General features: G+C 43.5%; 1 protein-coding gene across 4 annotated transcripts in view; it reads right to left on the bottom strand.

The window, feature by feature from the left end:
- The window catches only part of qkia (QKI, KH domain containing, RNA binding a), a 59,810-nt gene that overhangs the window by 20,579 nt on the left and 23,126 nt on the right, over nucleotides 1-16,105 (bottom strand). For all 4 annotated transcript variants that reach the window (XM_030786721.1, XM_030786723.1, XM_030786722.1 and 1 more), the window contains exons 3-4: nucleotides 8,324-8,440; nucleotides 2,855-2,998 (exon numbers count right to left, since the gene is read on the bottom strand). In XM_030786721.1, the coding sequence (XP_030642581.1) occupies nucleotides 2,855-2,998; nucleotides 8,324-8,440 (261 nt within the window). The remainder of the gene's footprint in view (nucleotides 1-2,854; nucleotides 2,999-8,323; nucleotides 8,441-16,105) is intronic.

Raw genomic sequence — 16,105 nt, 5'->3', positions numbered from 1 at the left:
GGCAGAACATGACAAATTTGGCCCTGCAGCCCAAAGGCTTACTACAACATCACTAACAAGAATATTTAGGCATACTGATAAAACAGGACATAAGAAAAGGCCTTTGTATGGAGGCAGCTACACTAAATAAAGCAATGAACGATTCTTTTATTAACTCTTCATTTAATTGGGATTAATATTTTAATTGGGAGTCCTCTTCAAAGAATCTGAGGCAGACTGTGGGTTTAGTTAGAGGTCTTGAAAGCCACAGATTGAATCTGTCATTGTTTGATTTGTAGCAGAGTTATGTACAGCCTTTTATCTTTGTGGGTAACCAGACTTCTAGCGCCCAATTCATCTCCTGCCTGTAGAGAGTTTTTCGTCTTGCTCTTAGATTTTCTTAAGCAGGCCACACAAGTCCAACACATATTCACCTAACTGTGCCGCATGCAGAGACGAGCCAGTGCACTGTCTGTCTCTGATGTTCCTCCACAAAGCAAGAGTGGGCAGAACAGTGGCGCGCCGGTGCAGTGACCGCAGGCGGCATCTGTGTGTCTCCAGCCCTGTTGTCAAGCAGCATGACAGCAGCAGGGGATCACGGGAGTAGAGGCAGGAAGAGAGAGAGAGAGAGAGAGAGAGAGAGAGAGAGAGAGAGAGAGAGAAGGGGGGGGGGTGAGGACGGGTGCCGGTGGTGGCAACGTGCAGTTGAGAGGAGGGGCTGGATCAGCGAGATAAATCCGCACATGAAAGGCCAGCTCAATCTTTCCTCCTTTCTCGCTCTCTCTAACCCCCCTTTTTTCTTCATTCCCTTCCTTCTTCACTCACTCTCTCATCTCTCCTTTCTGTGAGTGCAGCGGTGTCAGGGTTTGTTCGCGAGTTGAAAAGTTCACAGGGCTTCAGAGCTGAATCATTGAATCATCCCTTACCATATCCTCTCAACACCCTCTCCCATGGTGACATTACAGCCTCTGTCTCTGGAGTAAGCAGAGAGAGGCAACCAGTAGCAAGTACAATGTATTGGAGAGTGTATTGTTTAATCAAACTTGACACCATTCAAATGCTGTGTCCTGAAATGTCAAATAAATCCGATTTTCGTATCAGTGTATGAAATGTGGTATAGTGAGAGGCTTTGAGAAGGCTTCAAATGCAAAACAAACATACTAGTGATATGCTACAATCTCTCAACAGAAAGTAATGTCTCTACACAATAGATGGTCCCCTTAATATTCTTGAGTCCTGCCCTCCCTACTGAGTCAAATCATTTTCACGAAGACTAAAGCAAGTGAAGGACTGTGACCCCATTTGTTTCACAAGAGATTTAATAATGACAATTTTATGCCGCCAAATGAGGAGAAGATGCCCTTCATTAAATGCTTATAGCCAGAGAGAGCGGGAAGGCTACATTTAATCCAATTTAGCCTAGCACGATAAAGGCCGTAAGAGCACAGGCCTCCTACCCACCCACAGAGACAATGCCAGCAGAGACCACAGAGCCAAAATGCCACTGAGAATTTGTGCCGTCCCTTAAAATCAGTGGCCGTGTTACAATCGCATGTCAGACTACGACCGCCATCCTGTCTAAACCAGTATATGATCCTGAGGCACACAAGCTTAATTAATGGTCTATTTCACAACATTTTATTTTTTGAGCAATTTTGTATTTTGGGGGCAATTTATAAAGGCAGAAGTCAAAACTGTGCTGTGTACGGTATACTGTTTTTCTCTATAACCATCCATAAATCCAGAGCAAGCAAGTCATGGGCAGTAGAGCCCTATCATAAAGCTAAGACAGGAGGGATGCCGTCTGATGGATATAACCATTTGCTTTCTGCTGGAACGCTCTGACATTGACCTTGAATATGGGTAAATAAGGTCTCCAGTGAACATTTGTGGTAAGGGCGCAAGGGTTTACTCATCTTATGCCCACAGTTAGTGTGTGTCTGTGTGACTCATTCTGAAGTCTCTCACACAGTGTGTGTGTGTGTGCGTGTGTGCATTTTCAGCACTAACTTGCTCAATAACACACAATAAAGTTGTACAAACACAATAGTAGATTAATCCTACAACAAGTGAGTGGACTTGTTTTTTTTTCCCCCCCTTTTTGGCTGCTATTCTAAACAGAAACCTGGCCAACGCCTCAGAGGGAGGGTGTAATCACAAACTGCCAAGAAACCAATGCGCAATCTGCATTCTCTCTTCTTCTAATGCTTCTCTACCCACTCCCTGAAATAAACCCGAATGGTCAGGACTGGGCAGGCCCTGCTGGCCGGTTGGCTGGTCCTGGCCCGTGTTCAGCGGGTCAGCGGTTCTATGCTGTGCTGCACGGTGGGAATCTGGAGCTGCAGCTGTCCTGCCATTCTGTTCGCCGGCGGCGGAGCAAAGCAAGAGTTGCGTTTGTGCTACCACCCTGCCTCTAGCCATCCTCCTCTCCTGTGACAAGGGGGCAGGATGTGACTTCATGGCACATGGGATGGATGGCACCGGTGCTTATTCATTTGGGTGCTGTGACTAAAATAAACAAATATCTGCCATGCAGAGTGACTGGGACAAACAGACTGGCTACGGTACCGCTCTGAACAGATCGTACGTGCATCCCTGCTGTTAAAATTCAACAACAGAGGGAATGACACAGTTCATGCTCTTGTTGCTTTACTGCTCTTCATTTTTATAGCTGAATTTAGCGGATTTCCAGCCAGGTTTAAATGACTCAAACATGCTGATTTTGGACAATTATGACTCATAAATACCTCTTTATATAGGCCATAAATGCCTTTGAAAAAATGCAGGAATATGAACCGAGCTGAATGCACATCTATAGTTAGAGTTATTCAGTTGTACCAGTGATGTACCACAGTGCAGTGGTCAGCGTGCTTACCGCAGGCACCAAGAGCTTCTTGACCTCCTCCACGGCTCTCCTCATCTTGATCTCTGCACGGGCCTGTGTGTCCTCCACTGTGATGAGCACATGCAGGTCTTCATTTAGATGCTCCCAGTTAGGCTTGCCTCTGTTCTGTTCCTCCTGAGAGACAGAGAGAACAAGAGAAAAGAGAAAAAGACAAGTGAGTGTGACAGCCGCAGTTAAAATGTGGTCATTTAACACGTTAGTACATGATGAGCCCCAGCCACAGAGCAAAGCACCACGCGACTTCTGCGGCAGATGATGACAGCACTGTTCATATTTCTAGTCAGCAAAATTTATTCAGATGCAAAAGACAGGAGGAGACTCTATTTTTTTTTTTTAAAGGATCACCACTTCAAAGGCAAACAGCTTTACTTTAGGCTAACAGATCAGAGCCGTTTACAAGTGGAGAGGTTCAGCAATTCCATGTTTCTACAGAGCATACAATGGGGGTAGCAGATAGAATGGATGGGGGAATGCGTGGGAGTAAATGGCTGCAGCACTGGTCAGGTTTAACAATGGCTTTTCAAGAGAGCAGTCCCCTTCCTGTGAAGCCTTAACTATAATGCCATGCGACACCTGCCTGGTCCAGATCAACAATTACACACGAGCCGAGCCTTTCAACGCCTTTAAATAGCCAGCCATTTCAATCCTCGCATGAAGAGAGGATGCTGAAATGAGCAGCTGAAAAGGAGAAAAATGGAATTTGCTCGTTCTTCAAAACCCACAATGAGAAAATAAAATAGAGCAGTTTATTGAGAAGTAGGATAAGTGTCATACACCAAGGGCACACTCCCTTTTCAAAGCACACTGTAACTTTACGTGGCGTGTCTTAGAGTGTCTGTAAGAGTGGTTTAACACACACGAACACAATGGTCTAGTGGACTGTTCTTGCAAAAAAAAAAAAAAAAAAAAGTCATTGTTCATTTATGAAGCACGTATGGAAATTGAGGTTTCTCACTGTTCAAAGTGAATCGTGAGTCTCCGCAGCAGGTTCAACTGACAAGTTTACTTGTACAAGGGCCAAAATCCAGACAAGTGAACTGTCGTCACTGACATCTCCTCCCCTCCTCCTCGGCCAATCGTACTGCTGATTGCTGGGAGCAGTTGCCATGGCATGGTCAGTTCCACACATATAAAAAGATTGTGAAATTCCACTCTTGTGCTGCCCTTCCACAGGGAGGGGCAGACTCCATCAGAACACTGGAGAAACTGGGGCCACAGCACTTATGCAGTTCATTGCCTCAAGCTTCCCTGTTTCTGTGATCCACAAACAGACACACAGCGAACCCTATCTGGCCATAAGTCTCTACTTTGGTCATTTATGCTGGGAGTCTAAGAAGCACTAAGAAAGCAAAGAATTGTGCAACTCTGTCACAAAGCTAATTGTATCCTAAATCAGCTAAAAGGTTAGAGGAAGGCTGAGCCGTGGGAGGGCAGGGTCTGGAGACTTGCAAACAGCCCCCCTCTTGTCATGCCCACAGCACCAATCAGGGTCAGTCTGTATCCTCTAAGGTAAGGTGATGACATGCAGAGGTGGATGGGTCTCACTGGAGGTTGGATGAGAAGACATGGCATGACAGCAAAACCTCTGAAGAAACATCTGAAACTCAAAGAAGCATGCCTGTCTGTAATCAAGTTTGCCAAAACATAAACGTTACCAAAAGGTGCATAGAACACACACAAGAGCGCCTCCAAGGAAAACAGGGAAGGGGAATGAGAGAAAAGCAAGTTTAACAAAAAAAAAAAAAAAAAATCCAATTTTAGCTTTACCGCACACTATTCATATGCAAAAAATACTCAACTGAACTCAACGGCTCTTAAAGATATCTCATAAACTCACGTTGATATGCAATGTCACTGTATTTGACTTTCACATCCCGCAGTGTAGCCTGTCATTGAATTGGAAAGTTCCACTCAGCAACTGAGGTTCATACAGGGAACCTGCTCTTAATCTGTCCAAGCTAAAAATACTATTAATATCAGCAGAGAGGTGGGAGTACAGATTCACACTAAGTACCAGGGTGGCCACCTGTCTCTAGGTCTATGAGCGAAGCATGGGGTAAGCAACAGCACCCGTTAACCCCCCAAAGTGAGGTAAAAAAAAAAACCCAAAAAACCCCAATCATCTTTGTGACAAAACTATGTTGATACAAAAAGGGGTTCTTTAAAAAGCAAACTACCTAAATTTCCAGAAATCACCATAAACATTAATGTGTAATGTGTCATATCACTGGTTCATTGGTTGCCATAAACAGAGGAAACTCAAGGGCAGAAGTGTTGGGACTGGGTCATGACGACAGTTCAGATGATTCGTGTCTCTTGTGCCTTATTCCACAAGTCTGCAATTCAGGCTTCTTAATTCTGTGCGAGATGAAAAAGCTTATTATGGGCACACACCAGAATAACATCTGATGACTATGGAAGACGAGCCTGTACTTCTAAAGGAGAAAGTTCACAAATGAGAGAAAAAACAAGGGAAAGATGGAAAGAAAAAAAGTAGCGAGAGCATGTGTGTTTTCTCAAGGACCTTCAAAAGGCACTTGTGTTCCTTCACAAGTCAGAGCTGTGATCATTCCTTGGTGAATAGCGCATGTGGAGTGGCGGACGGCTTGCTTTTATTTGATCTTTTTAGTGGTTTTCAGAGAAGCCTCAATTTGTGGCGTGTTTGATCAGCGTTGTGAAGTGACGCACTGGGACAGGTTATTATCCTGCGTTTGTCTGCCCTGTCCACTCACATTATATCTACCAGAGCCTGGTGAACAGAAACATGTCCTGAGAAACACCCAGAGCTGAAGCTACTATAAAGCACAGAGGGTTAAGGGTGCTGAGTTCGTGAGTATGAGTAAATGAGGTAATGGGCAACAAGTTAATTGAGAGAGAGCGAGAGAGAGACAGACAGACAGATAAATAGACAGATCAACAGACAGACAGATGGGCATGGAAGAAAGTTAATGAAGGGTAGAAAAGAAAGAGAGAGAGAAAGACTGAGATTGAGAAAGATTGAGAAATTGGGAAAGAAAGGCAGTGCAAAATGCGGTCCATGAGAGGATGACCTGGGTTAATTTCACCATGAACAGTTACTAAATAAAACTCTCTGGCTTTCTCGAGGCTAATGAACATAAACCCTTCGAGACTGAGGACTGCTGAACCAGAATATACACCCTTTGAGATCACTGCATGAATGACAAATGGTTCTGAGGAAGAGCCATTGATACAGGTATACCTTTCCATAAAGCAGCAGACCAGTCGTGCGGATGGGACTGACGTTATCAGACTGACACGCTTTCAGCACAGGCTCAGTTAACTTAGACTCCCACCTCTATACTGCTCTCTCTTTGCCTCTGGCAGTGCGTCACTCACCTCTCCCTCTCCCTTTGTTGCTTGGCTGCTCCAGCCACCAGCGGCCATCCCCAGAGGCAGCAGAAAACTGAATTATTGAGAGTATAAAAACGGCACTGCTAATGGATCCTGAATAAACAGACTGCATCTCGCCTCACACTGTCTCCATTTTCCATAGGAGCTTATGGAGGAGGAGGGACACACAGCACTACTGACAGACAGACAGAACACAGGCAGGAAAAAGGTCAGCTGTGAGAGATAGAGAGGGAGTGGGAGGGAGGGAGAGAGAGGATGAGAAGTAGACAGACAAGCTGGCAGAAAGACCACGACATACAGTCATGTGGATGCTAAAGGACAGGCACAGTGCAGAGCACAGTAAGAAAGACAGAACTAGACAAAAGGAGAGAAAACAGATACTGACAGACACAGAACAAGACAGACGGGGAGAGAGGCTGTCCTCACTGCTCAGAGAAGTTGTGGGATTCATAGGACTCATTTAGCCCGGCTGGATCTATGTCTGGCACGAAAAGCTGACGTTCTGTGGAACTAATCAATTATCTATACCTCAAATCTGTTTGTTTTGCTATTCCTTTTCTTTTCACATTTAAGAGGATCTTGTTTTCCTGCCATGCACTTTTAAAAGGACATTAAAAAAGAAAAAAAAACAACTCTTGGCAATGATTATTGGGCTGCAAACTCTAAACGCCAGCTGTGTGATCTCAGGGCCGCAAAAAGGCAAATAAGGGGGAAAAATAAGACACAAAGAGCATCTTCCTTAAGAAAATTCTGAACAGAATCAACAACAAATGAAATGAAGCGAAATCAAGCATTTAAAGGACTAATTACGCATCTGAACAAAGTGTGTGTGTGTGTGTGTGTGTGTGCTCACGCACATACACTCAGGAATATGAAAGACATTCACATTCAATTTCCTGGGACTATATCGCTGATTATAAAGGCGAAGGCTCTGATGGAAAAAATACATTAAACCAAATATAATCAAGAAAAGGTGAGGAATTCAATTTGAGAGACGTGTACGCTACTGTGAGCAGCTGTGTCCAGGATGGAGCGGCGGTCTAGAAAGATTGTGCATTCTGTTGGTGTTCCACGTGTCTTCGGGGAAGCAGTGCCCACGGGCAAGCGCAAGGGGTCCCAAGAGTAGGAGCTAAAACCCACTTCTTCCGCCTTACTTATGCAAATGCACTGTAATGGAGCGCTTCTGCCTAACAAATTAACTACACTGATGAGGAGGACGAAAGAAGAAAAAAATGAGAGAGTGGGTAGGGAAAATGGGGAGAAAGATAGAGAGAGACAGAAAAAGAGAGAGAGAGAGAGAGAACTGAACTGCGGAGGGACTGAGCTGCCACCGCTAAATGAGCGACTCCTGCTTCATAAACTTCCATCTGAAGCTATCTTCAAAGGCTCGGTATATCTGAGGAGCTTGAATGAGAGAGCTGGTCTTTTACTTTCAAAAACATTTAACTGCTCTCTCTATCAGACTTCCATAAATACAAATTATTCATTCCAGCAGAGCAGCCCAAACTGAGACAGTGTTATGGGAGAAATCACCATAAACAGACCTGATGAGTCACTCAGAGCAGGATTTCTCTCTCATCAAACTGATAAAGGCTTTGTTGTGCTGTGACTCAGGCAGATGAATCTCAGTCAGTCAGTGGTGGGGGTGCTGTTGTGTTGCATCGGGCTCTGTACGGCCAGGGCTCCAGAAAAAGATGAAGAGCTTGGGATTTGGGACTCCAGGTTTTTGCCCTGCCCTCTGTGTGACAACGCCCTTTCAGGCATCCACACACTTCCAGTCAACACGACTGCCAGGCCAAAAATAGAGCACTTGCTTGGCAAAGGACTGACCTGTCACTTTAAACGACACTTTCCACTGCTTGGCCAGAACATGGACAGCACTGTGTGTGTGTGTGTGTGTGTGTGCATAACAAAGGATGAGTCTGTGAGTGTAAGCCAGAATAAGAATGAGATGGGGACACTGTATGTGTCGGTATCAGAGAGAGTAAAACTAAACTTCCACAGGACACGGAGGGTTTGAACATGACTATAACCAGTTTTATGAATACAAAAGCAGAATAAGCTCACCTTCTTTTTGTCCCTCATAGAGCTTTTCCCTCGCACCATGATTTTGCATCCAGTTTCTGCCTCGAGCTGTTTGGCTGTGAGTCCTCGAGGCCCCAGGATTCTCCCCACAAAGTTATACTGCAATGAAACAGAAACAAAAGATGACTTTCATGAAGGTACAGTGAACACAATATGTAATTTTCATTTAGGCATAAAAATATAAATGAGTTAATGGCCAAATATATCTTATGGTATCACTGTTTTACAGCTCATAATCACTTCCACTGCGTTACCTTACCCTTTCATTCTAGGACAGGTCTGTGTGCAATAAAACTACATCTAAGATCCACTGAATTGGTTTGGAAGAGTGTTTTTGCTAGCCCTTTGACAACACTGAAAGGATTTAGATCTTAAAGCCAGCTCAAGGAAAATGTAATCTACTGATACGCCACTGTACTAATCAGATGAATACTGGGAAAGAAAAGAAAAAAAAAAAATCACCTTTTAATGTGTGAACTGTAAAAGCTATAGAGCGTTGCCATGAAATAGTGTTGCCATGCAATACACACAATACACTTGTGCCCTGCTGCACAGAGAACTGTCGACTGTCCTTACTAACAATTTTCTCAGTCAGCTTTTTTTGTTTAAACACCATCTCTCAAAGTCTGTTAATTGTATAATTGTGTTTTCTTCCTGGAGCATACAGGCACTGGTTGATAATCTTTCCATTTCCAACCATGCAAAAGTCAGACAACAGCCCTGTACTGTGATCTCTGTAGTTCCTTCGGATTTCGTCAGGAGGTATCTGGCCAAAGTACATTTCAGAGTACAGGAATATGTTCTTGCTTCAGCCCGCCATTACATTTCTATGGAAAGTTAAGCTTCCCTGGCAGAGGAAATACAACCTCTTTAAGGTTGGTGAGAATGACAAAAGGAGGGAAAAGGGTAGAGAGTTGAGGGGTGTGTGTGACCCTGTTTCCTCATCGAAGACCCGATTTTGTTCACAAGTGGGCTTTGCAGCTTTGCACCAAAGAGAATGAATTTACTCAAGTAATCCTTTCAACTTGAAACCAGCTTCTACGTGGATAAAAAAAAAATGAAATAAATAAAACTACAAAATAATCCATAACAGTGGTCTAGAAAAAAAAATGGAGAAAGCCAGAGAAAAGAGTGAAGGGCTTACAGTGAACAGAAAACGTCCATTAATTTTCAACAGACATACTGAGCCTGGAGCTTTAAACCTGTAAGGCCCAACACGCTATTCAGACGGGCACTTCATCTCTCACTCAGGGTCAAGGTAGGAATAACTCACCGTCTTATTAATACGAAAACAGACTGGCTACTTTTCTTCCGAATACAGCAAAAAACAGACATAAAAATAACAGATTTATTCATCTCATTCTGGCTCAAACCACAAACAAACTGAAAATTACATCTGCAATCCCTCAACAAGCAGCAAAAGGGAAGCCTTTTCACCCAAACAAATATCTGTCAGGAAATATACACTTTCCAGTTTGTTCATTCATAACTTAAACTCAACTTGTTGAGCCTGGGCTGAGTCCAGGACATCTGCTTCTTTGTTGGTAAAGTCTCCAGTGTGACTCTGACTAAGCTGGGCTTGGCTTTTTCAGAAAATGGAGGTTAGCAGAGAGAATGTGGGCCCAAAGGCCCCAGAGAAGACTGGAACCATGTCTGCTCAGTCAACTTTCATCACTAGACTGGTGCGGGGGTGGGAAGCAGGGAAAGAGGGATGGTGGGTGTGGGGGGAGGGACCCACGCTGCTTACGACCACCAGAGCATCATCCGCTCCCAAGTGTGTGGCGATTTCTGTCTATGCTCAAGGAGACTGTCGGCTTGGATAAAGTCACAGACGATCAGCACCAAGCCTTGGGCCTTATTATTTGCTACTGCTATGACCTCATCAGTGGCACATGCCGGGAGGTGATGGGATGCGAGGTCAGTGCCACAGATTGCGATGGTTCTCTCTCTGATGGCTTGTTCAGCCCAGTAGTCTTAGACAGGGCCCCGAGAGGTCTGGAGCTCATGCAGTACACGAATAAGTGCACGCAGTACAGAGGACCTCTATGTACCCCACACAATTAAAGCACATAGATATGCAGTCTCTTCAAATCATCTGCAAGTGTGGCCACACAAAGGATGAAGGGGGGGGGGGGGGGGGAAGATAAAGAAGAAAACCAATATCACTGCCATACTACATCAAGGTGAAAAAAGACTGACCAAGCCAGCACGATCATAAGCTAAGAAGAAAGCCTTTTGGGGTTTGAAAGGGAGTAAGTATATTGAAATGGAAACAGCATTCCGACTGCTTGGCCATCTTTCGTTTTCTGCTTTGAGGCAGACGGGAAGTGAATCCTCTGTTGCCATGAATCTGCTGATGCTGATTGTACATGACAGAGAGCAGGGGCTTGCTGGAATGTGGGGAAATTGCTCACTTTTAATACTGGAACAAGACAGTAATTACAGCCAGAAGGGGCCAGCACAATTTTCCAGCCAATGAGGGGAGAGCTGGTAGAGTCTGATCTTTTTTTGGCCTGAGAAGGTCTTTTTCTATGTTTTGTGCATTTACAGATCATATTTGGGGTCTTAGCCTCCGACTGGTAGTCCTGTCAGCTGCAACAATGCCATGCTGCACCATGTTAGGGGTGGACATGGGTAGATAGAAGCAAGAGTGGCATGTAGCCGTCATGCCCGAGCTGTAACTCACAATTTTATTTGGAGAAATTCCACCTTGGTACCAGCAGAAGTCAACACGCCACCACAAAAAAAAAAAAAAAAATTATTTGTGGTATCACTAAGTGAAATATAAGGGTAAGACTCACCAAAAAAAAAAAAAAAAAGAATTCAGAGACCAAAAAAATTCACCCACTCACTCACAAGATAGTGGCAAGCAGTTTGTATCTGGCTAACATTCCTCAGGGCATGAGGATCAGACTTAAAATAGGTGTTTTAGAACCTTTCATGCTGTAAGAGACAAACTCTTTTGGAAGACTGACCTTAGAGTTAAGCTAAGGGTTTGTAAAACAATACAAGATCAAATGTGTGAGTGGCTTTGAGGGTACAGCACTTACAATGGATGAGCCAAAGGATGAGTCGAGATAAGATCATCCAGTTTATTTGTACCAATCCCAACCACCTTTCTACATCACCTATATTGTCTTTTGCAGTCTTACGCTGGGCGGACTTCGGGATAAGAGCACTACCTTTGATGATCGATTAGTTTTGAATATATGTGTAAAAATTAAGTCAAAATGGAATTGCCAAAGAGGCCGCCATCACTTCATACAACCCCACACATTGAAACCAAATTCATCTGGGAAAGAGACGGAGGGGTAGAGGCCAGGCTTTTCTGTTCGGCTACTTGTCGAGTGTGGTTCAGAGGTTAAAAGCTCTGGTACAAAACACCACGATGGGGCACTCACAATAAAATATCCCACTGTATGTGTGTGTGTGTGTGTGTGTATGTAAACACAGAACAAAATCTGCCCTGTCTGTGTGACAAGCTTCATGAACTACTGGCTGTGATTTAGTCAATGACCACACCACTAAAAAAGGAAGCCGCTCTGAGCAGGGGGCTTTTTCTCAGGCTTTATCCCAATCAGGGATTGCATACATCAAATCTGTCAAATCACTAACCTAGGATCAGTCTGGCATCCCATACTCCTAATACATACAATCATGAGCCTGGGCAGCACATCTTAACAGCCTAATGATTTGAAAGAGAGGAAAATTGACTTGAGGAGAAAGTGTCCAGTCTGAATCGCTCACAATAATAATATGTGCACAACATGTGTAAATTACTCAACTCTCAGTGCGCCACGTCGCATGCTTCAACCCTCCATTTTTTCATTTCCATGTATTAAGTGAAATGCATGCATAAGTAAACAATCTGTTTAAATTGCAAATTTCACTCATGCAAGCTCCCTGTAGATGGCTGTTCTCTGAGTGGTAATTCCTGTTCTTATTTTAAAGCATGAGGAGATTGGAGACATGGGGACTTCATGGTCACTTCTTTCTTCCTGCTCCTCAAACACACACACATACACACACTCCAATCTGCCCCTGCTTCACTCAGATGGCCTCTTAGGATGAGGGATTAAAAGTGACTTAAAAGGGGGGGTTTGTTAACCCTGTTATCAGAGTTTGGCAGGCAAAAAGCAGACCACAAACAACTCCTCCTACTGAAGTTTGGTGTGCTCCCTCAGGCACAGATAGGGGACAGGAGGAGGTTATCACACTCTCGTAAAAAATTATCAACACAATGTGTATGGAGCTATGTTGAGAACACATCCCAACACATTGCAAAACATTTACAGAGAAATAGAGTGTGTCCAGCAACCAGGATTTTTCTGTTTTTGTTCTTGCTTTTGTTCTCTTACCTTCGGAGGTAGGTACTGTTGATACTATTACATTAGTGCACACATGATGCCACTGTCACTACACCAAGCCTCAGCTCCACTCCGTCATGTTTAAACTCTCCACGTCTGCATTTTCTCATGTACTCTTCTTTTCACTGAAGTTTTGTGGTCTGTTTTTATCCCCCCCCCATACTCAACTTTTTATTTTCTATGCTGCTGCATCGCTCTCCTCTCTCTAATCGAACTGAGTACCTTGCAGAACCAATCATTGCTTGCGCTCACCTGCATGCTCTCTCACAGAACACTCTTTGTTTTTTTATCATTAAATCACTGTGGGTTAAATGTTTAATACCTCTTAGCATATCATCAGATTAATCCATATCCCAAAGCCCTGGCTTTGGCCAACACCTCTGGCCCATCAAACCTCTGGTACGGTTGAGAGAGAGTGAGAATGCTCACACAAGAGAGTGGGAATATTACCTGTCTTGCCTTAGCTAATTACCAATTAACCCCTATTAAGTAATCCAGTGTCCTCAGTACTCAGTGGCCTATAATAACGTGAACCCTGGACTGTCTCAGAGATGAGCTGGGCTACAGGCCTTTCACATCATATTAAGTTTGAGGGGACCCAAGGGGGGGCGGGAAAATAGTCAGGAACCTCAGACAGTCAGCCAGTAATAACAGTGGCTGTGCGTAACAGGTCATGTAATGTTTCATTCTGTGTGTGTGTGTGTGTGTGTCTGAGACAAAGGGCAGAAATCTGGCAGAATCGTCTTTGCTGAGGTCACAGAAACTCATCACAGCCTGACTGGAATCCAAAGCAATTGCTAAACAAGTCCAGCATTTTATATTTAATCCAGCTTTTCGTCATTTTTCGCTCTGTGCGTGTATGGTCACTGAAAACCCAATCAGATCAAAAGCAAAACAGGAAGGAGTCAGAGTCTCGGTAATAAATTATTGGTATCGCTCTATAAAACGTGCAAACACATACACTCACACAAGCTAAACATCCAGCGTCCAGCATAGCTTTTTTTGCCAGTTATTCATCTTGGGGTTGGGTTAATTATCATAAGTCAATATCACAAAACCTCTGCCAAGGCCACATGGGAGGCTGAGAGGGTTGCAAAACGATGCAACAGCAGAGAAGATACATAAAATCCAATCGCTCCATAAGGGGGAAAAAGAACTAACAGATCCAAATAAAACTTGTCAGTTTGTGCTGTTTGCATCATAAAAATTCTGTACTGCCAGGTTACCAGAGCAGACCAGAAACAAAGTCAAAACAAATCAACAGAAAAATATAAAAATAAAATACTGCCTACCTGAAATGGCCAACATTACATAGCTCCCACCAGAAACAGAAATCCTGCTTCTTGGCTATTGCTCAGAAAGGTGATATAAAAAAAAAATAAAATAAAATCTTTCTGTGTAATGGGAAAACTGCATTGTGTGTGCAATTATATATATCTGACTTAACAGTGATGTGAATGAAAACATCACAACTGCTACAGCTGTATGAATGGTAGTGTTATGAATGAATTCATGATTGAAACAGCTGTATGGATGACATCGTGTCTAACAGCTGCAGAGAAGGGAGGAGGGAAAAAAAAACAAAAAACTATGCAAGATACCTGTTTTGAGAGTGTGGGATGAATTGAGCATCTATATGTCTACCGGTAAGTGAGTAATAGATAATGTATGTGTGTTGTGTGTGTGCATAGTACTACGCTGGAAAGACTGGTGGAGCACTTATCCCTTTCTACAGTGAAGCATGTGCATATTAAGCACACAAGTTTGAAACCTACATGAAATGAGCGAAATGTAAGAATAAGTAAATGCAGGGGGTAACTGACTGAAGCCTGTGTTTGTGTGTAAATAGCTAGGCATCTGCACCACTAACCACAGAGCTGACAATGAAGAGTGACTGCAGCGTATCATGTTCCTTGGTCTTCCCTGGCCTCTTAGTTTTAGCATTTGATCCATCAATGATGAACACATTTTCTCATTTACTCCGTGCTCCCTCCATGCTCCATTCCACAGAGGAAAGTGTTGTACTGTGGTGCATTCAAACATCCCCCTCATCCTTCTCATCTCACTCCTTCTCTCTCCCTTTTGTCTCAGGGAGTGAGAGACTCCTCTGATTTAAAATTTCACCAGACACACTTGAGCTACCTCATACTCAAAGCCATATATGATTGTTTGTCTGTACGCATTTGCTGAAAAGTGTAGTCTACTGATAAACTCTTCCACTTTGCTTTGGACCTCCACACATCATAACCTTCTCTGCTCCCTCAGAATGTATGCTTGACTAAAAACGAATGAAGGGAGAGGAAATCCAATCTGATGGATTATGGCAATGGTTCCTATGGGAGAAGTATAATTACTTTCTCCATAGAGACAGCTCTGCTCCTGTCTGGTGGGTTAAGCACTAGGTTGTTTTCCTGTATCTCTTTCAGTCCGTCATCTCTCTGTATTTTATCTTTGATTCCAAAAATGAATTCAACCAAACTGTAGGCTCAGCAGTAGTGAAATCTGAGAGACTGCAGGTCATGATGCTAAAAGAATAAAAACAATAAATGAGCCGACTCAGAGACACTGCTGACGACAGGTTGCTTTGGATCATTTGGTACACTACAGACACATGCTCTGGTCTAGGTTTGCATCTGTGTGTGCGCGCGCTGTATTTTCCCGACGTAAGTGCAAAACACAGAGACCTTCGTCATGTTCCTTGATACACGACAACTGATGTGCTTAAGATGTGATATTCTCTCTCTCTCTCTATCCATTTTATCTTCTCACTAATGAGACAAATACAGTTTCATATACACAGACACACATACTCTTTAAGGTGTTGTGATTGTCAGCTCCCTGTCCATGTGTCACGTCAGAATGTGGCCACGGCAGAGTGCGTAAATATAGTCCCTCACAGGCGTGCCTTGTGAAACACAGATCAGCCACATGTAATGCACCCAACACAAAACAAGACTAACTGGCTATGACAACTTGGGTTGGGAATTGAAACTCAGTTCCGAATTAGAACTGAATCCAAAATGCCAAGCTGAATTTCGGATGTGCTTAGAAGTTCCTAAATGCAATAACCCCTTCTTATTGCAAACAAAGTTTGCAAAATTATTCATATAATATTACGACCTTATTCTCGAAATCTCAGAACCCCCCCCGCCCTTCAGTGTGGCCCTAACACTCAAAAGTGTGGCTTCACTTTAGAAAAGAAAACGACAACAAGGAAAAGTTCAATGCATGCGGGAAGCTAATTAGCTGCAAGTCAGGTTGAACATCAGTTAAAATTACCTCTGGACGATGTGTTTATTTGTTGATAGTGGGGACAGTATGTGATGCCCTTGACTAGTAAAATATAGGACAAATAAACATGCATGTGTTTGTCACCAGAACAATAAAATAGTCTCTC

This window comes from Chanos chanos, chromosome 10 (genome assembly GCF_902362185.1).
Source record: "Chanos chanos chromosome 10, fChaCha1.1, whole genome shotgun sequence".
Taxonomy (NCBI): Eukaryota; Metazoa; Chordata; class Actinopteri; order Gonorynchiformes; family Chanidae; genus Chanos; species Chanos chanos.
The sequence above is the reverse complement of the archived record's forward strand: the minus strand, read 5'-3'. Positions and strand labels throughout refer to the sequence as shown.